General features: G+C 32.4%; 1 protein-coding gene across 1 annotated transcript in view; it reads right to left on the reverse strand.

Moving 5' to 3' along the window:
- Nucleotides 1-22831, reverse strand: part of LOC139490745 (transportin-3-like) — a 40164-nt gene extending 17333 nt beyond the window's left edge. Inside the window, exons 1-12 of the mRNA XM_071277715.1 lie at nt 22631-22831; nt 17054-17143; nt 13833-13874; nt 13051-13122; nt 12592-12665; nt 11473-11536; nt 8789-8881; nt 8449-8592; nt 7140-7214; nt 6551-6651; nt 3351-3426; nt 495-560 (exon numbers count right to left, since the gene is read on the reverse strand). Coding sequence (XP_071133816.1) covers nt 495-560; nt 3351-3426; nt 6551-6651; nt 7140-7214; nt 8449-8592; nt 8789-8881; nt 11473-11536; nt 12592-12665; nt 13051-13122; nt 13833-13874; nt 17054-17143; nt 22631-22747 — 1014 coding nt within the window. The 5' untranslated portion in view covers nt 22748-22831. The remainder of the gene's footprint in view (nt 1-494; nt 561-3350; nt 3427-6550; nt 6652-7139; nt 7215-8448; nt 8593-8788; nt 8882-11472; nt 11537-12591; nt 12666-13050; nt 13123-13832; nt 13875-17053; nt 17144-22630) is intronic.
- Nucleotides 22832-22873: the final 42 nt, after the last annotated feature.

Consider the following 22873-nt stretch of genomic DNA (forward strand, 5'->3'; position numbering starts at 1 on the left):
TAATACAAACCATACAAGAACAAAATATAAAGTGAAATCACCCAAAAATGTCTATAGTGAAGTAAAGGAAAGTCACATGATTAGTTTTTAGAATATTGTTTTTATATTGAATATAATGTACCTATTCCTATATGCTTCATTAGCTTATCAACTACACACTGTACCATCAATGTTTACATGCCTGACTATTCAAATAGTTCCTGTGTAATGTATAGCAAGTTGATTCAGAAATCATGTAAAATTGAAACCGTTCAGACATTACTGCATATGGCTTTTCAAGGCTAGAACAGACAAGGTATCCATTTCAAAGAAAATCTTTATACACCTAAATTCCTGAAAATTGCTGATTTAAAAGTTGTGAAGAATTGCTATTAGCTTTAACAAAGTATTCTATTATTATCTAATTCTTAAAAATTAGAAATAAATCCTGGGTACAAAAGAACAAATTTTCTAAATCAACTTCAATGAACTTTAAACCCTCTATTTTGACTTACCTCATATAAATGATGACCAACACATGTAAGTAATAAATCTAAAATTCCTAAATCTCCAGTAAAGCCCTGAAAAAGAAACAAAACAAAAATTTATATACAGACTACAAAACTACAATTGGCCTTCTATTTACTTTCTATTTATGTCAACATCATTTTAACCACTCATAAGGCTATCTGCATTGATTTTGTTGGAAGTGTTTGTTTATCAAAAGTTTACTCTGTTAACAATTTTAAGGGCATACTTGTTTTGCTACATTTTGTCATTTTTGTATTTCTATAGCAAATTTACCAACCACAAATGAGTTATCAAAAGTACACTTAGTAAGAAAAACTTTAGATTTTTATATACATTTTATTTTAAGGCCATGTAATTCCAGAATTAAAGACAATAAAAACACCCATATTCAGGTTTGTATAGTTCGTACTGGTACATATTCAGCACCCCCTTCTCCCCACAAAATTTCAGGTAAAAAAACTGTTTGTAACTGTTAGAAAAGTTCTAATGAAACTCTGGTAATTTCAAATCGTTTGCAGTATTTTCTTGGAAAAATTAAACAGAAGCTGAAACAGCTTGTAAATGATTCTAGAACAATTCATGATTGTTAAATAAGTTTAAATCACTTAAAAAACAATTTAGGAACTTGTGTATGTTTAAACAGGAAGTTTAAAGAGCACGTATAAAAGAAGAAAAAAAATGGTGAGAGTCGAAATCTGTACGTAATAGATATCACTATAATACGACTTTGAAAGTAAAACAGTTCCATCCTTATGTAAACCAGTCTTTAATATATCTACCACATTAATGTTTGAAGGGTCTTAAGCTAATAATATGAGGCAGGCATTACCTGTGAATTGGGACGAAGTCTGTATGAATTTTTTTTTTTGTAACTTAAATATATGTTAAAAAAAAGAAACGGAAATACTGTATCGTTTCCGATTTTGGTTGTGTTGTTAGGGATTTTACTTGTGACGCTATGTTAGTTATGACGTCATGTTCAATGTAAACAAAGAAACGCAATGCATCAGGCAACGTCAATTCATATCAAAGACAAAGAATTATTAAAAATGAAATATTGGTATTGTGTTCCTTGAGTTCCTATATTTTACTAAGACTACTCAAAGTCTCACGACAACGAGACGGGAAAAGGAGATTTCTGCGTTCTGCGCAAATGCAGAAATTAAAAAAAGCGACATAAAAAGTTTGAACAATTTTGAGTTCATTAGTACAATGAAAATTTCGGGAAAATTTCCCAATTTTTTTAAAAAAAATTTCTACTGTTATAGGGGACTTCGTCCCCATATAAACCATATTAGTCAGTATGAAACACCAAAACAAAACGAACAATAACCGATTACGTTTTGTAGTTCACAAATAGTAAGCTGGTTAACAGTTGTCTTTTATACTATGTTTGTATCGTTTCAATCAAGCGGATACCAGTTCATTTCAACCAATGCATTGAAAAGAAACGAGAAATTTGTAATGAAGGGTTTTGTTTTTGAATTAATCAGTATTTATTTGATAATGAATAGAATGAACTTATTAATATGGATGAGTTAAAATTATTTGTTTGAAAAATAAGTGCCCTCTACAATATTAATAAAAAAGATGGCGGATTGTAAAACAAGAGTGCACACGCTGAAATGTCTCGCCTTTTATACTAATCATTGATATCATGTTGATAGTCCTAAGTATAAAGCTAAGCTTTAATACAACTGTCACATAAACTTAACATTAACCAAGATAACTAAACAAAGACCAATGAACCTTGAAAATGAGGTCAAGGTCAGATGAACCATGCCAGGCAGACATGTACAGCTAACAATGCTTCTATACAACATATATAGTTGACCTATTACTTATAGTTTAAGAAAAATAGACCAAAACACAAAAACTTAACACTGTGCAATGAACCGTGAAAATGAGGTCACTGTCAATAAAACCTGCGCGACTTACATAAAGATCATAAAATATTTCCATACACCAAATATAGATGACCTATGGCATATAGTATTAGATAAAAAGATCAAAACTCAAAAACTTAACTTTGACCACTGAACCATAAAAATGAGGTCAAGGTCACATGTCATCTACCCGCTAGATAGGTACACCTTACAATCATTCCATACAACAAATATAGTAGACCTATTGCATATAGTATGAGAAAAACAGACCAAAACACAAAAATTTAACTATAACCACTGAACCATGAAAATGAGGTCAAGGTCAGATGACACCTGCCAGTTGGACATGTACACCTTACAGTCCTTTCATACACCGAATATACTTGCCCTATTGCTTGTAGTATCTGAGATATGGACTTGACCACCAAAACTTAACCTTGTTCACTGATCCATGAAATGAGGTCGAGGTCAAGTGAAAACTGTCTGACAGACATGAGGACCTTTCAAGGTACGCACATATCAAATATAGTTATCCTATTACTTATAATAAGAGAGAATTCAACATTACAAAAAATCTGAACTTTTTTTTCAAGTGGTCACTGAGCCATGAAAATGAGGTCAAGGACATTGGACATGTGAGTGACGGAAACTTCGTAACATGAGGCATCTATATACAAAGTATGAAGCATCCAGGTCTTCCATCTTCTAAAATATAAAGCTTTTAAGAAGTTAGCTAACACCGCCGCCGCCGGATCACTATCCCTATGTCGAGCTTTCTGCAACAAAAGTTGCAGGCTCGACAAAAAACCACCTCCCCCACGAAATTGAACTTTTTCTCTTATTTCTTGCTTATTGTACTCTATAGTCCACACCCCATCTGGGAGGTCAAATTTTGGAAGTTAAAACCGCGGACTATACAAGCCTTTTAATGGAAATACTGAAATTGAAATTTACCTGATTAGGTGTGTTAACTATTTGTTCTAAAAATGACTCGGCAAGTTCTGTAAATATTCTGCAATAATTTATTGATCTGAAAATACAAAATATAACAATAGTGAAATTCTGAAAGACAACATTTTTGGAATGAAAAATAAGGAAAATAAACATCATTCTACGAACTGATTTTCTATGAAGTGTAAGCTTCTTCAAAAATTGACCATGCTAACCAACATTAAACTGTGATGTGTAAATACTCCCTATACAACAACATACAGTACGGGTAAGGACTTATTTTTATGGATGTCTTAATCCGTCTAGATGTCAGACTGGTCGGACAGTTGTCCCAGTGTAATAAACACCTGCTGTGCAATATCCAAGTGGAAGGTCGTAAATCAATCTGTACCAGCTTGATTAGAATTAAATTTTACCTGTACAGATATATTAGTATTTATAGAGGATAGATAAATGTAGAATATTGTTTTGTATTCAAAGAGAAAGAATTAAAATTAAAATTAAATATAAGAATTAAAATTAAAATTAAATATAAGAATTAAAATTAAATATAAGAATTAAAATTAAATATAAGATTTAAAATTAAAATTAAATATAATTTTATTTTTTTTATAATTTGAAAATGAAATAAAGACGATTTTTATCAATATATTGTGTTGCCAATTATTTCAATAGTTTTGTGCCAATAATCTATTTTGTATTTTTAAACCGTAAACATTTCATCTAATTCAAAATAATAAGCCTAATAACAACCAAGACTGTTTTCAATAGAAGTTTAAATCAAATTGTTGAGACTTCAATCCCGTAAATTATCGAGTTTTCATTGATGGTTATATTATTTCCCCCTTTTAACGTCCTGTTCCTTTATATGTTATTATTAGAAACTCAATTTTAAGTATAAGGCCAACATATCGTATTTATAAAATATGTATAGGCATTGTGAATTAAGTTATTTTCCTTTTGATACAACTTTCCCCGTCGGAGCCTCTACATCTATTCACACCTGTCAATCATTTCTCGCAAGTGAAACATTTTGGTCAGACAGATCACTCGTGCTTTCTATTTTGACATATTTCCCGTTAATCTCTTTGAAAGTCAAACAATTGGTTTCTTTTAATACAATATTTATAACGCCGAGATCATATTTTGATTCCTATTTTTTTAAATTTTTTTTTAAATTGTTGACACTCGAGATAATGCCTTTCTATTTTCATGTCTGAAATTTTTTATGAAAATCGCCGGTGTTATAAATATATTTTACAAATTGTATCAAATCGATACACGAAAATCAAAGTTTAACCTTATATAGTTTATTGAATAAATGCACATTTATACCCCAATGGGGTTGAAGGCTAGTCGTACTAGTCGTGATCAGCTGTCTTCACTTTTTCGTCGTACTAGTCGTGATCAGCTGTCTTTACTTTTTCGTCATACTAGTCGTGATCAGCTGTCTTTACTTTTTCGTCGTACTTCTAGTCATTCTAAACTAAAAGCTCGCGCAGTCAATATGATTTTTTAAATTGATGTTGTATTATTTCCGAAGTTTAAAGGAGGTCTCCAAATAGATTATTTAAATGGGAATCCGGGAAATGACTGATAAAAATAAAACAAAAAATAGTTAAAGAAGACTAAATCTTGTTTTGATTATACATGTATGTAAATCGATTAAATTTCTATTCTGGTAAATCGATCAAGAGCCTCAAAACTAAAGCACAATACTGTCAATCATTCCACATCAAATTTAATCATGAATGGATTTTCCCACGGTCGTTCAGTAAGGTCACCTGTGTTTACTGTTACGACATTTCCCGCCATATAAAAATTTCGTGCAGTGGACAAAATCGATCTTTAATCATTGTGAGTGGAGTCAAGTTAAAGATCAACCACGTGCACACGCTGTTGATCACTGATATGTGTATCATGGAATTGTCTTTTCACTGCAATTTTTCTTTTAGATTGCTATAAAAAATATAACATACAAGTTTCCTTTTTTACATGGATTGTGCGTAAATTAATATGCAATTAAGTTCGGGATTTTGGGATTAACCCTTTCGGGATCTGGGAATTCTTTTTTCGCGATGTCGGGATTTAAATTTATTTAAATTCGGGATCTTGGGACTTCGTGTTTTTAAGCCCGGGATTTCGAGATCTGGACCCCTTTTACCCCCTACCCCCAAATGCAGATCAATTATATTAATTTAGCATAATGAACAAACACGGAAATCTTAAAATAAACTGATGCCCGGGAAGAATCAAGATGTTCTTCTAGTGTTATTATTTGCGTTCTATTTCAGTTGTACATCTCCAACTTTCGGACAATATTTGTTTACAGTAAAAAGTAAAAACTACAAAGAATCATGAAGCTACTAATAATATACAAGTATTCCTCACTGTAATTATTTTTATCTCGGAACTGACCCAACACAGACGAATACTTAAATACAAATTATAGAAATATTTTGCATGTGACCGCGTCAAACTAAAACGTATGCAGCAGCACTTGAGACAGCATTCTGCTAATCAATGGATTTACGTTGAAAATAAATCAGTAAAACAAAAATAACCGTAAGCTTCAAGAAATAGAATACATGTAAAAATATATTTGTTTAAAAAATTTATGCAAACAAATCAAAAAAAGATACGAAAAAAAAACAAACGAAAAGGAACATAAAATAAAAATAATTTTAAGGAACAAAGAAAATAAATAGCAGTTGAAATATAAAAACCATAATTAACAAAAACAGGCTATTTTTATTAAAACAAAGTTTTCTCCAGTACTTCACCTGTAAAAATATTTTATGTCAAATACAATGTAGAACTAATATAATCAATAAAGTGACTGAGAGGTTAAAATTACAGGTAACCTGATTCTGAAATCAGTGAACCGTAATTCTAGCAACACGGATTAAGATGAAAGGACCATTCACACCTGGATCTGTTGATTAATGACCATACTACCTACCATAAAAATGTCGGATTATTCATATCCGACTAGACGGATTAAGACATCCATAAAAATAAGTCCCTACCCGTACTGTATTTGATTTAGGGTCATCTTCTCGAATAAGGGATGATAGCAGAGGAAATATGTTACTTCATTCATGTTTATAGGTCAAAATTATGTGTTATCTTTATTAATTTATAAATTATATCCAGCACAACCCCTCTGTATTTATAATTTACATATTTACAATTATACATACTTATCTGTATCATCCAGTGCTACAGACATGTGGTAGGCATCTGGTAATGTCTTTACTCCATTGTATAAGGCCTCAGCTAAACGCAGATGTGACTTTAAATCCTGTTAATAGAATGTTATGGATCATATCCAAGTTTAACTGTTCATAATTCTAAACAGAAAATTGTAGAAATGATGGACGTTCTTTTAAGTGCCACATTTAAGCTATTTGTGACAATTAGTTTTTTTAGGTGGAGGAAGTCCTAGTGCCTGGAGAAAACCATGACCTTTGAAAGGAAAACTGACAATTCTAGTAAATTAAGATTGGAGCTGAGTGCACCGGCATGAGAGGGGTTTAAACTCACAATATCAGTGTTGACTGGCTAGTGTCGTGATTACAGTAGTAGAACTTCTAGTTCTCAGACCACTTGGCCACCATGGCCTCTAGGCATATGGGAGAAACAGTCATTACAAATGATTTTCAAGTATTACTACAAGTTTCATAAAAACAATATGCATATTTCATATCAGTACTTAAATACTGAGCTACTTAGAATTTGACATGAATCTATAGAAAATCATAATAATAAGTATTTTTGTCAGTATCCTACCTCTACACTGTATAAAGCTGAACATATGCAATCTGTTGCTGCTTCATGTAAACTAGCAGGACATTCTGCTATTACCTGTAAAATATAATATGACTTCAATACTGTGAATCAACCTACTTTCACAAGAGATTTACTTTTGGGACTTAAAAGATAAAAAAACAAGAATGTGTCCATAGTACACGGATGCCCCACTCGCACTTTCATTTTCTATGTTCAGTGGACCATGAAATTGGGGTCAAAACTTTAATTTGGAATTAAAATTAGAAAGATCATATCATAGGGAACATGTGTACTAAGTTTCAAGTTGATGTAACTTTAACTTGATCAAAAACTACCTTGACCAAAAACTTTAACCTGAACTTTGCACTATCATTTTCTATGTTCAGTGAACCATGAAATTGGGGTCAAAACTATAATTTGGCATCAAAATTAGAAAGATCATATCATGGGGAACATGTGTATCAAGTTTCAAGTTGATTGGACTTCAGCTTTATCAAAAACTACCTCGACCAAAAACTTTAACCTGAAGCGAACGGACGCACAGACGGACGGACGAACGAACGGAGGCACAGACCAGAAAACATAATGCCCCTCTACTATCGTAGGTGGGGCATAATAACTTGAATATAAATTGTCATGAATATGTAAAACTTTGATTTTCACATATTTATCTACATTAAGTAGTAGCAGCTAAATAGGCTAAAAAAAGCTAAAGGGGAAATAAAAATATCTGTGAAAATAAGTTAGTTTACAGTATTTAAAACTAAATATTTCTTGAAACAACTTTATATTTATAGCAAGTCTCAGTATAAACTAAATAAAATGTTTAAAATATGTTATGTAATCTAAATTACTGATTTGTAATTTTGTCATTTTTGGCAATAATTGAAGACAGTAGATCTACAAGAGGATAAATCTACTACCAGTACACTATGTTATGAACCTGTTTGTAGATAGATTTTTTTGTGTTCTGTTAAATTGTTCCTTTTAAAATTGTTACACGATGATGACTGCTGTACCCATATTTTGACTATATTATTTATTATCTCTGTTTAGTTCACGCATCATTGTAAATATAACATATTTGATGAGACTGTCAACAAAGGGAGAGGTTAAGCGATATAAAACCAGGTTTAATCCACCATTTTCTACATTTGAAAATGTCTGTACCAAGTCAGGAATATGACTGTTCTTGTCCATTCGTTTTTGATGTGTTTTGTCATTTGATTTTGCCATGTGATTATGGACTTTACCATTGGATTTTCCTCTGAGTTCAGTATTTTTGTGATTTAACTTTTTTATAACATACCAAAGCCTGGAAAGGAGCTGTGACTAGTTTACTTCCAATAATCAGTTCTTCTGAGAGTGCCCCTAAACTAAACCAACTTCCTAGACACCTAAATATCTTCATCTGTCCTTTTGTATCACCAACACAGCTTTCACCACAAGCATCCTAAAATAAATACATAACCTGCAACTGTTCAGTAATTGCAAAATAATACCAAGTATTTATTACTTGAAATATAAAACTATGTGATTTTCCTTTTTTTTTTATTAGTTGAAGAAGATTTATAGATAAGATATGCAACTAACTAAAAATAACTGTAGAAGACTAGATTTATTGTTGATGTTAATAAAATACAACTTACCAATAACTGTAGAATTACTGGTGAGGACTTTCTAAATTCTTCTGTTACTTCGGTTCTCCTATTAGCACCTAATCTCAATGATCTACTATTAACCTGTCAAAAAAAACATGTCACTTACTAAAGACAAAATATTTGTATTTCTTGCAATGTAATATTTAAAATGCTTCTTTATATCTGGCACTATACATAATAAAGTACAGAGCTCCAGATAAGCTGCGTATTTGCGTGATCACGCAATACAAATAATAAAAAACCCAATGCAATTGCCCATTGCAGGGTTCAATAACCCAATTAATTCAAAGGAAAACCCAATAATATGCCAAAACCATGAGTTCTCAACTCTTTTATTGGCTACTATTTGCGTTATTTACCCTTATCTGTTTACAGTAAACTATTTTTATAATATTTATAATTGGAAATTTCCTTTCGTTCTAAAAATAGATCCCTGCATCAAGTAGCTGAAATGGGTCCCTGTTAGAGTTTTCCGTTGCTCAAAGGGTACACATGTTTTTGAAAACATTTCGATCTTCTCGGCGTTTATCCAATTAGCGTGTGTCATGTAGTCATATTTTTTTCGCATTGCTCGGGATTTATCATAACATAGATTGAATTAAAACGAAAGTGAATGTCCGGTAAAAATATTGAATAGAAGCATGTTTTCTGCTTCTTTTGAAAAGCTGAGGAAAAGTTATGATGATAACAAGACTCAGCCAGTGTTTTTAGGAAGTGTCCATCTAACACACGGGCGTGTGTGCGTACCTTAACGAGAACATTGCTAATAAAAACAGGCAGGGTTTCCTCAAAAACGAAATCAGATGGAAAAAGTGAAAGGCCAAATCAATTATGACATGATAAAGCATCAGAAACAAAAAGTTCTAATAAAAGACAACTAAACCCAGATTTATGAAAATTGGAATAAAACAAAACCGTTCAAGTATAATTAGAGTTTATATACTATTTTTTTTCCATTTTACTGTTAATTAATGAATACACACACATGCAAAATTTATTAAATAAAGGTATAAGACGAGTGCCTGTGAATACACCTATCCGTTTTTTTAGTTTATATGAGAAAATACAAAATTGGCAGAAGGTTTGAAACGGAACACAAATTAAACCTACAATTGCTCCTCAGTGAATAAACCAAATAAAACAGCTATCAAATAACCCTAACCCTAAACCAAATAAAACAGCTAAACAAAGAAAGAAACATATTTAAGATGGATAAAATCTGGGGTTGCTATTGCCTACATATTCATTATTGTGTTGATGAGAAACCAAATACATTAAGGAGCTTCGTGGTGAAAAACCCAATTTGATATTAACATGAGGGGTGAATTGGAATTGATCATGCAATTAAAAAACTTTTTCACCCAATTATATTTGAAAATGGTGGGTTAAAAACCCAATTTGTGAATTCTTATCTGGAGCTCTGAAAGTATGACTGGATTGTAAGAATATCATGTTAAACCATCCAAATTTTGTAAAAAACATAAAAAATATGCATCTTCAGGACCAACAAACTTAACCCTTAGACTGCTACGCGCGACTATTGTCGTTCCGATAAAGCAGTCTTCTACTGCTTCGTGCGACTATAGTCGTTTTCCGTAACTCGTTTGTTTACAGTTACCATGGAATGGGCGGAGTCAATATTCATGAGATTGCGGCAGTTTCGACTTGTATGGATTCTGATTGGTTAAAAATCTGCGTTCTTTCAAGTGTCTCTTGACTTTAAATCAGGTATAAGCGATAAAACCGAAAGTGAAAATTTTTGATGAAAAAAGTGACAAAATGGCGGATATTATTTGGAGAAATGGCCAACACTTTCAATGATAATGATTTAACAGCGGCGGCCGATTAAAAGGATTTGGACGAGAAGAGAAGATATAATAGATGGAAATAGAAACAGTCTATCAAAACTGCGAACAGAAGACTTTTAAAGCGAGAACCACGGGGATTCCCAGACCTTGTTCAAAATGGATGACATGAAACAGGATTTACGATGTTTATCATTTCGCCTTTCAAAAGTGGATCAATATTGACTGACATCCACAGATCTGAACTGTAAGTTTGTCGAGATTATTTATTGATGAAAACTATAACAATGAACTTGTCGTATAAATATATTTGTACATGGAAGAAAAAGTCGGCGCAGTGAAAGTCGGAGGAAAATACCGGAAAATATTTGAATAAAAAAAGGCTGTTGGTCCGAGAAGAAACTTTTTTTCTGATAATCACAATGGAAATAGTTCTTAAAAGAGATTTTTAACTATATTGGTTCAATTCTGAAGTCATGGATACTTTTACATTGATGGATTCGTTAATAAAACATGAAAAAAATAAGTTTACCTTCGTTTACCTCTATTTGCACCTGTACAGGTAAAAAATGACCAGAGACTCGCACAAAAATAAAATAAATAAAAAATACAGAATCTAACAATACTTTTTTATAAACTTTTATTGATGAATATTCAAATATTTACAAAGATACAGTAATTGTAAGTTAACATGTTTATTTCATCAGTGATTAAAATTTTATTCAGCAATACACAAAAGTACAATAGAAATTAATGCAGCAGTCTAAGGGTTAAAACAAAAACGGCTTCAGGCCAAACAATTACCTAACAATTAGGTTTTTACTTCTACATCATTTGGTCTTAATTTATATAAGTATATTAACTTACTTCTTCTGGTAATACTGTCAGCACCTCTAATAAGAATGGTAAATTCTGTGGATTGCTTCCATATCTATAAGGAAAAGAGAAATAACTCTGTTATGAATATAATGAATTTATAATTCATCACATTTAAAGTAAAACAAAATCCAAACTGCAGTTTTATATTGAAATAAATGTGAATAATGTTTTTTTGCAATCCAGGATAAAAGGGTTACAAATAAGAGTCATCTGTCGTAGTCTGATGTTAAAAGATGTTAAAATGTTTGTGTACGATGATAATGGAGCACATGTGATGGCAATACCTCTCATTGATTGATTCTTTTAAAAGTGTGTAGCATAAAATAAATTGGGAATGTGTTCATGGGACATAGATGATGCCTCCACTTGCACAAAGCCATATAATGTTAAAAAAGGGGCATAACTCAATCACTGTAACAGTGATGCTACACAAATTTGTACATGATCTGAGTTTTGTGGTAATAAGCATTCTGTATACGTTTCATATTATATAGTTAAGGCAAACTTAAGTTAGACATATGTTAGAGAACAAAATTGATCAAGCAATTTTTCCAATATAAAGGGCATAACTCTAGAAGGGCAACTAAGATTAAAACTTGATCTGTGTTTTGTGGTAATTAGCATTGTGCATAGTTTCATAGTACATGTTGTATTTGGTTCGGAAAACAGAACGGAAACAAAAATTAAAGGGGCATAACTCTACAACGGTAAAAGTGAAGTAATGAAAATTCAAACTTGGTCTGTGTTTTAAGGTATTAAGCATTGTGTATAAGTTTAATAACATTTGGTTGAGGCAGACTAGAGTTAGAGAATGGAAACCATTATTTGAATGTACGGACAGGGTAATCTTGATGCCCCCTCTGCTACGTTGGGGGCAAAAAACTTTCAATATTTGTTCAAAGTGCATAATTCAAACATCAATCAACACATGTAATTAAACTGCCAGAGATTTGAGGTCTGTCAAAATTATACATTACGAAGAACTGTATAATGGCTATAACATAAGACAAAACATAATGATTAAAAAAAAAATTAAGTCACAACAGTTATGTGTAAAACAATATGAGTTTTCAACTTGTTTTACATAAAAGAAGACCTAATAACAACCTCTGAACAAGATCCATGATGGGGTCCTTCCAGCCTGCCATCTGTAATGCAAGGTCTGCCAAAGCTAAACTTAACTGAAATAAATAATATCATTTCATTTTAGAACAATCATGATATGACCATTGCAATTTAATAAGAAAAGTATTACCAAATAACTCTGAGCTGTTCCAGAAATAAATGAATGAGAGGGGTTTGAAGGTACTTTTTTACACAATCATGCAAAAATTATAAACATTATTTCTAATATTTATTCACGTTATCTTTCTATAATAGTCACCTATAATAGTTTTAAATAGAAGTCAGTTCCAATTAAGTGCTTACTTTTTTCTATTTCTAATGATAAAACACAATAGTGTCATAGACAGAATAAATTCAATGTTTGTATGCTTGTCTCTGACTGGACACAAATACATTTTACAATTATTTCTGACATAAATGTGTATTTAACACTACACAAACCTGTGTAACAATGGCTGGGGGTGATTCTGCATTTAATTTCCCTCCATGATCCAACAAAGAATCTCTTAATGACTGAAACAAAGAAGAAATAAGAAATTTGAAAACAAATTTTTAATTTTATTGTACAGGTGTTACTATTATTTATCAAACCTGTTTATATTTCATAATGAATTTCACCAAAAAAAAAGTGATATTTCTCTGATCAAGGCCTATCACTGATACTGTTGCTTTGCATTGCTGACAGGTTTATCATCTGTTAATTGTTTTGGTCAAGATTTTGACAAATTCATTTTTATGACGTAAGGGTTGATGTTCACGAAGGACTAAAATAGACCCTAGGATTTTATTTTTTTATCAGACCAATATACTACACATTTCACAAAGAAATAATCAGAAATACTAGTTATAATACTATAAAGACACAAATCCATTCTTTTGACACCTTCCTTTAAACTTTACAACGCTTTGACCCCTTAGATAAACATTATTTGTATTGTAACATAATTTTTTTCATTGTTTTAATTGTTTTTGGCAAAATTAACCTTTGCTGCCATCCACAATCCATTTTTTTTTTAAATTGATGAATTCTATATCAAAATTGGCCATACAGTGCCATAAGTGAACCTTGTCCTGAAATAATATTTTGTCAATCTCAGAAGTTTGTTAACAAAAAAAGCTTTCTCATAAAAACTAAGTCATGCATTCAAGTAGTAACAAATAATAAATACTGCAGTGAGTGCTGTTACTGTAAATTTTGTAAATTAGTTTTGATGTGAACTTACCTGGTGAGAATTTACAGGTAATTCATGGAAGGCATACTGTATCTGAAATATCAACATATAATGATTAATCTTTAAATTACATCTACTGTGGATTCATTTCATTTTGTGGTTCACCTGTACCCATGAAACCCACAATCAAAGAGCTGAAAGCTCTGAAGAAAAATGACGCCACTGTCTCTAATATTGGGATAGTTTTTATGCAAGTCTTGATTTTCACATACCGTAATTAGTTTAACAATGCAACATGTATCGTAAGCATATAATTGATATTCGTATATGTGTGTGTGTGTGAAGTGAAGGTGACAACTGGCTGGTTTTTTAAGACAAATGAATAGGTCAAGACTAGCTGAATTGTACAAATAAATACTGTAGAAATGCTTGTATATTTCTCACTGGTACATAGTCTGAATCTGAGTCCGTTCGCTTCCATTCACGTTTGCGCCCACTCATTTTCACCCCTTTCACTTTCACACCCTACATGTTCGCACCCAATCTTAATTGGTTTTGTGTTTAATAACTATGTAAGCAAGTGTTTTCTTATAAGTATAATTGTTGTCATTGTCTCAAAATAAAGTGAGACAGCAATTTTTTTTTTGTGTTAAATAAATCTTAATTATGTTTTGGATAAGGTATTGCTAAAAATAATAATAATCCTTTCTAAATAAAGTGGTATTTTGTCAACGTTTTATTTTGTGTTGAATAACTCTTAATCATGTTTTGGTTAGTGTATTGCTATAACTTGTTTCAAAATGAAGTGAGATTCTGACTATGTTTGTTTCTGCGTGTTGAATAAATTTTATCATGTTTTGGTTATATTAGTGGATTGCTATATTTTGGTTTCTATGTTTTATTGTTTCGTTGTTTCAGATCAATGGGACCAAGCTGTTAAAAACAATTATCTTTTGTGTTTTTTCCTTTAAAATCTTCAATGTTTTACTCATACCAAGCTATAAATACATTCAGTATTTACACCAAAGCAATTTAAAACAACAACCATAATTTTCCAATTATTCAACTTGAATTTGAATTAAAATTGGGCGTGAATGAGTAGAGTGTGAATGTGCGAACGTGTAGGGTGTGAAAATGTATTGGGCACAAACAGACCTGATGCCACACAGTCTGAACCCCCTTCTCCCACAAAATATTAAGTAAATAATCTTTTTGTTACTGCTATCAAAGGTCTAATGAAACTCAGATATTTTCAAACATTTGTCAAAGAATTCTAGTCAAACTGGCACCTAGTTAAATTGGCACCTGAACATCGTAGGAAGGCGTCCCAGAAAAATAATAAAATAGCCTTGCCAGGACTAATACATGAGATATTGTGTATTTTTCTGCATTATTTTAACCAGTTGAGCATTTTACAGGATTGTTGGTTTAATGCTGTTTAAACTTTACTGAAAAACAAACACCTTAAATTTGCTAATTATTTGGCATGAAAGTTTGATTTATTGAAAGGGACTCATAGTTTTCCATTTTATTTTAATAATTGACTTGTTTTTACAATTACACAAATTGTCTAATTGTTAAAACAACAGCTGGTTTATACACTACATATTCACTTTCGTTTCGTGGTTTACCAAAATACACAACAACATATTCACTATGTACTTGGTAACAGTAATTAATTAATTGAATAGAAAATATTATATCAAATATTATTGGATGCCGAATTGACGTCGAATAGGTGCCGATTTGACTAGATGCCAATTTAACCAGGTGCCGACTTGACTTGTACGTTTCAATTCCTCTGCGATCGTTTGCGGTATTTTCTTGAGAAAACCTATTTTCCATCATCAAAGAGAAGAAGAAACTGCTTTAAAATGATTCTGGAACGCTTCATGATTGTTAAAATAAGTTTAATTCACTCAAAAACAATTTTAAAACTTGCGTTTAAACAGGAAGTTTCCAAAGCACGTGTAAAAGAAGAAATTAACCGGTGAGAGTGGAAATCCGTATATGACAGATATCCCTATAGTACGACTTTGAAAGTAAAACAGTTCAATCCTTTTGTAAAACAATCTTTAATATACCTATCACATTAATGTTTGAATGGTCTTAAGCTTATTCAAACCATATAAGTCGGTATGAAACACCAAAACGGAATGAACAATAACCGATTACGTTTTGTAGTTTACAAATTCTAAAACTGGTTCCCGTCAAACTACAACACTTTGTTCGAGTGTAGTGGAATACAAGCAAAAACCAGTGTAAACTGGGTCCTGGCTGGTTTAATACTACACAATGATGCATAATGATAACACAAGCAGATTCCAGTTTGTTTGGAAAATAGGAAATACGAAACCAAGCGCGGTAGGCAGAGCAATGTAATGAAGTTCAGGTCGGCAGTTATGGAACAATGACTGCGTCATTTTCCAAAAATTGGTATCTAAAGAATAATAAATCCTTAAATAATAAGTCTCTATGACCTGTTATTATAAAAAAAAAATAATAAGGTGATGTTATATGATGGCCAATGAGACAACTCTTCACCTGTCATATGCCTGTTAAAACGAACACCACTGAATTTCAATTTCTTGATTTTTTTAAATTTCACCTAAGTACATCCTTAAACATCACTACTCAATGACACCATTTAATTTGGCTTTTAGCATCTTTCCATTTAACAATATTTAAAATATGCAGCAAGAAGAAAACTATAAAAGGAAAATGTCATTAATGTTATCAACTTTAATCTCTTTATCATGTTTATAACTTTCTTAAAGTTGCATGCAATTAGAAGTCTATATTTAAATTGTGCTGTTCCATAATGAATTTATATCATATTGCTCAAAATTTTTATGAACTAACAATAGATACAACTTAAAAGTTAGAATCTAAAACTTTAAACACCCTGTTTGAAATAGGTCATTTACAATATTTTTCTATATACTGTAAATAAACTTATTTTTCGCTAATACTTAATTTCACGTTTAGTCCTTTCTAGTCAACTTCGCTGCGCTTTAATTTTGCGATTTTCTTATTTACTTTATGAAGTTAAATAAGGAAAGATAAGTCATACAAATTTGCAAAGATTTAAATTCAGGTAAATATTCTATTTGAGAATTGGTTTACAGTATACTTTGTTTTCCAATCTAATGTACTTTAATTTCATACAGGATTGAGCTATGGACTTGTGGATTCAAAAGTTAATCTTAGAAACTAGTTCATAATGAGTATAATTAAATCATATATGTTTGAAGATTCACACGAAATGTTACCTTTGTTCTCATCGTCTGTGCAGCAAAATAACAGGATTCCAGTCCTTGATGTTCTCGTAACAACTGGTCAGACACATGCCATGCATACATCTAAAACACACAAATTGATACTCAAAACTTATTATTTATTTATGTAATTGCTATTTTAAGAACATAAATTTCATCTTTCAAGTTTGGTAAATGACTTGTCAGCATGTGTTCAGTTTTTTTTTTTTTTTTTTCTTCAAAATTGTTGCATTTAAAGAAAGTATTTGATCCTTTTAGTATTTTGCCATAATGCAGGTGTCACCACACCAGGCAAAGTCAGTGACTATGTCAGCCTTGGATTTCCAACTTCAGAGATGATGAAAAGTGGTGGTCCTACAGATTTTACCACCAAAATATTTCAAAGGACTGACACAATTTTAGTATTTTTCAATAGAAATAATAGTGAGGACCAGCAAATTTTCTTCAAGGACCACCAAGGAAATAAAGATTTCGCGAAACTCTGCTGAACTTCCCTCAAGAGAAGCTCCAGGGAAAAATTTATTGATTATGTCACCTTTAGATTACCAACTTCACTCTAGAGAAGCTCCAGGGGGAAGTTTATTATGTCATTCTTGGATTTCCAACTTCACTCTAGAGAAGCTCCAGGGAGAAGTTTATTCATTATGTCACCCTTGGATTCACAACTTCACACTAGAAAAGCTCCAGGAAGAAGTTTAATCATTATGTCACCCTTGGATTTCCAACTTCACACTAGAGAAGCTCCAGGGAGACGTTTAATGATTATGTCACCCTTGGATTCCCAACTTCACACAAGAGAAGCTCCAGGGAGAAGTTTATTCATTGTGTCACCCTTGGATTCCCAACTTCACTCTAGAGAAGCTTCAGGGAGAAGTTTATTGATTATGTCACCCTTGAATTCCCAACTTCACTCTAGAGAAGCTCCAGGGAGAAATTTATTCATTATGTCACCCTTGGATTCCCAACTTCACACTAGAGAAACTCCAGGGAGAAGTTTATTCATTATACCATTCTTGAATATCCAACTTCACTCTAGAGAAGCTCCAGGGAGAAGTTTAATCATTATGTCACCCTTGGATTCCCAACTTCACACTAGAGAAGCTCCAGGGAGACGTTTAATGATTATGTCACCCTTGGATTCCCAACTTCACACAAGAGAAGCTCCAGGGAGAAGTTTATTCATTGTGTCACCCTTGGATTCCCAACTTCACTCTAGAGAAGCTTCAGGGAGAAGTTTATTGATTATGTCACCCTTGAATTCCCAACTTCACTCTAGAGAAGCTCCAGGGAGAAATTTATTCATTATGTCACCCTTGGATTCCCAACTTCACACTAGAGAAACTCCAGGGAGAAGTTTATTCATTATACCATTCTTGAATATCCAACTTCACTCTAGAGAAGCTCCAGGGAGAAGTTTATTGATTATGTCACCCTTGGATTCCCAACTTCACACTAGAGAAACTCCAGGGTGAAGTTTATGGATTATGTCATCCTTGGATTCCCAACTTTACTCTATAGAAGCCCAAGGTAATAGTTTGTTGGATATGTCTACCTTGGATTCCCAACTTCACTCTAGAGAAGCTCCAGGGAGAAGTTCATTGGTTATATCACAAAAGGATTCCCAACTTCACTCAAGAGAATTAAGCTTTAGCCATGCCAGATAGGGAGAAGTTAATTAGTTAAGTCACCCTAGGACACCCCACAGGCCCTCTGATGTCAGTTGGCATATCAGTCCCCCATCCATAATAGGTTTTGGAGTGTCTGCTGATGCAGGTATTTACGTAGACTATACAGTATTGGATTTGATTCTTTAATTGAAAGTACAAAATGTAGTAAGTAGAGGAGCAATCTATAAGTAAACTGCATCACAGATAGAGGTAGCCTGAGATTACTCTGAGGGCTGTTTTGCAAGACAAGCTTGGGCCATGGGATGTAAGAGCTCGTCCCATATCAAAAAGTGGATATTTGCCCGTCCAAAATAGATGCGCTGCTTCGTCGCTTCTGGTGCCAACTAACGGCCTTGGAATTATATACAGAACGCCCAGAGAGTATGTAATCGCGAACTCTAATCACCGATTTCAGAGTGTAGCGGTGTGACACCGCGAATCACGGATTATACTCCCATTTTCCTCCAAAGATTCTCTCCCAACACCGTGTGGCTGTTTATTGGTTTATTGCCCATCAGATGTACTGAAAATTAATGAGTTGACGCGTGACAACATCATCGGATTAGCCAGATTTATTACCTTTGTACATTTAATCGATCTTGATTGCACCTGAGTGATTTAAAATACGTTATTTAAATGTCCTTTCATTGTCAGATAAAAGTGTGACATTTTTATTTAAAATAAGATAATTATTCTTGTATGTATATGCCCATGTCATTGTCATATGACATACAACGTGCAAACGTATAAATATACGATTAAAACACTTATTTTGTATTTTCATTATAGTCCGATCAGGTCATAATTTTGTTTTTTCAACAAAGACGATTTTACCACAATTAGAACCTTTTATGACCTACTCAGTGAGCAACATTCGGTTCATTAATAGTTCAATATTATATAATTAATATCAACTGGCTTAAAACAAAATGATGTTTTTTACGGTAATATGTCCAATCTAAATTAAACCCAAGAGTTAATTTATCGGATCAACAAGTGAACTCTGTTACAATTTATTTTGAAACGTAAAATATTATGTTTCACTACCTCGGTAGATTACCGACTTGAAATATTTGAATTTAAAAAAGAAACTGTAAAGTGACAAATAGTTTTGTATGCAATGTGGCAGCCCTATATTCATAAATACTGAGATACATTCGCCGCCCAGACACAACACAATAATCACAACCTTTAAATATTTAATTATATGGAGAGAAAAAATCATGTTTTTTATCCGTTATGATCTGTTATTGATCTTTAATTATTTAAAATAAAATTGGATTGGCGCAATCCGTATTTTACAGCTCGTTTAAAAGTCCTCGGCGAAATATAAAAAGAAGTATTTCAACAATTATAAAATAGAATATTTAAATGAAATTATATCGTGTTCTACAAGAAAGAAATATGTAAAAAAAAAATGTGGAGCGGATTTTTACGATCGGCAAATTTTCACAGAGGATCTCTACCAACGCCCATCAGGAACTGAACGACATGCATCCTGTTTTCATCTACCATTAATATATAGTGTTGACTATGGACGTATAAATAATGTCCGGTTTTATGTCCTCTGTTGACTGAGAAACGTAAAAATAAAAGGCTGATGTTGGTTAATTCAGAAAAGGAATACAATTTAGAATCCGGTTAATCAATTGTAAAAGTACCTTCTAGAGCCTCAATCTTAACGCACACAAATTTATGTCAATCATTACAAAGCTAGTTTAAACCTTGAATGAATTTTCCCACGGTTATCCAGAAAGGTCACCTGAGTTTACTGTTACATGATACTATTTCCCGCCAAATAAAAATCTTGTGGACAAAATTGATGTCACTATTTTTAGCATTCAATATTGTGAGCAAAGTCAAGTTCAAGTTCAACTACGCACTGTTGATCACTGAGATGCGTGTCTTCCCACGGCAATTAATTGCTTTAAAAATATTTAAAGATCACTGTTCTAAATACAACACAAAAGTTTACATTCATTGTGCGTAAATGAATATTATGCAACGACGAGTTGATGCAGCTATAGAAGTATTCCTGTTGTAGCCGAAATGTTTTATTTATCCTAAAGTAATGCTAACAAATCGTGAAGAGAAAATGCCGTAGACTTCTTAAGCATAAGGAATGGTGAAAAGTATTTTCTTTTTTTCTTGCATATACAAGTTTTAAGACACGTAATTTTCTTTCTTTCTCACATTTTATACCTTCAGCGTTAATTTCCGTTTATTTTCACGCAAGTACACAATGAAGTATGTCTCTTTTCATAAGTTATATAAATTACCGATAAAAAAAAAACCGAGGTCATAATCAAGTATAGATTTTTTTTTATAAAACTTTAATGAAATTGAAAGCATTTAATAACAACAACCTTTTGCTTTTTAAAACTTTTATTTTGTAATCGTAAAATGGAAATGGCGTAGACTTATTAGCATAACAGATAGTGAATAATATTTTCTTTTTTTATACTTGTATAAAAAACTTTGAGACGTGTCACTTTTCTTTAAACTACCCTAATTTATTCAGCGTTAGTCTCCGTTTATTGTTACACAATTATATCTCTTTTAGTAAATTAAATATTTATTTACTGATAAAAAAACGAAAGTCAAAATCAATTTGATTTAGATGTACAGAGTAATTAAAAGAATTAACAACAACGTTTTGATTTTTATTTTAATCTTTTATTTGTTTCAAGCAATCAGATATAAACTGATAATCAATAGACAGGAAATACAATTGTTTAATTACATTAGAAATCTCGCATACCTTGACTGTCGCGTGCCGGCATAGATCAGAAGGATTAGGGCAATTTATTACCTGGTGTGACACTGCGTCACTCCAGACTGGGAGAGATGTCGCTAATACAATAAACAAAAGGTAACGGATTTATGCGGAAGTCGGAGGGAATACTCCCAAATTTCTCCGAGAATTTAGGGAGTGATGTCGGAGTTTCCTGGTGTCACACCAGGAAAAAACTCGGTGTATGGAGTTTGGGATGGCTTTCGCGAAAATTGAACTGTACATTGTAAATCGGATATCAATTTGTTCATTTTTCATTTATGTAAGCTTCACATACCTCTCACCTTTTATTTTCTCATAATTAGACAGTTTTTACAGTGACCAGGTGAACCATCGATTCAGACATTTTTACTTTTATTTTCAAAAGGACATCAAGTTACGAGAAACTTCACGACCTATAGACTCAAATATGCAAATATTTATACGTTTTCGTGGTCACATGATAATCTCTGAAAATGAATGTCAAAATGCAGAAATCGATGGGTCACTGTGAGAACTGTTTAAATATGGAAAAACTAAGTGTGGCAGGTAGGTGAAGCTTACATAAATGAAGAGATAAATGAAAAATGAACAAATTGATACCCGATTTATATAATACTAAGGCCGTTAGTTGGCACCAGAAGCGACGACGCAGCGCATCTATTTTGGACAGGCAAATATCCACTTTTTAATATGGGACGAGCTCTGACGTCCCAAGGCCCTATCTTGTCTGGTAAAACAGTCTTTGGACGTCAGGGTAATCTCGGACTAAGATAGAGGGTAAAGAAGAGCTGACCAAGCACGTCTGCTCAGTTGTATGACTGAGACATCACCATTGAAATGACGTCAATAGGTATCTCTTTCTTTCTCTGAATAAAAGCTAGAATTTGTATCATCAACTTATACATAGAGATAGTAAGATACAGAATGAGGTATGATTATCTTTTATAATGTATATTTTTTGTTTACGTGAAAAGCAAAGCGGTTGAACGATTTGAAATATAGCTATAACTTAATTGGCAGATATCATTAGACAGGCATCTTATAATGTATCGTACTAGTGGGCTTTAATACAAGTTTAACAGAAGTCTACTGCTGGAAGGGGGGCAGCAGTCGGGTCAGTTTGCTTACCGAACGTTGCAGTTCTCCGAGCCAAACTGATGCTCTTTCCTTTCCATTTACGTCTGGATTTTGATAAAGGGCTTGGAGAGCTTGATAAACCGTCTCTAAAGACGGTTCACTATTCATTGCTGTATATTTCAGGAATTGTCACTTGAAATTTCAGCAAGAGCACTGACCGGAAGTAAGTTATTCACCAAGTCATTCCCGCACTTTTGAAAAAAATAAAATAGAATTACAACACACATATAATAT

The sequence above is a fragment of the Mytilus edulis genome, chromosome 10, assembly GCF_963676685.1.
Source record: "Mytilus edulis chromosome 10, xbMytEdul2.2, whole genome shotgun sequence".
Classification (NCBI taxonomy): Eukaryota; Metazoa; Mollusca; class Bivalvia; order Mytilida; family Mytilidae; genus Mytilus; species Mytilus edulis.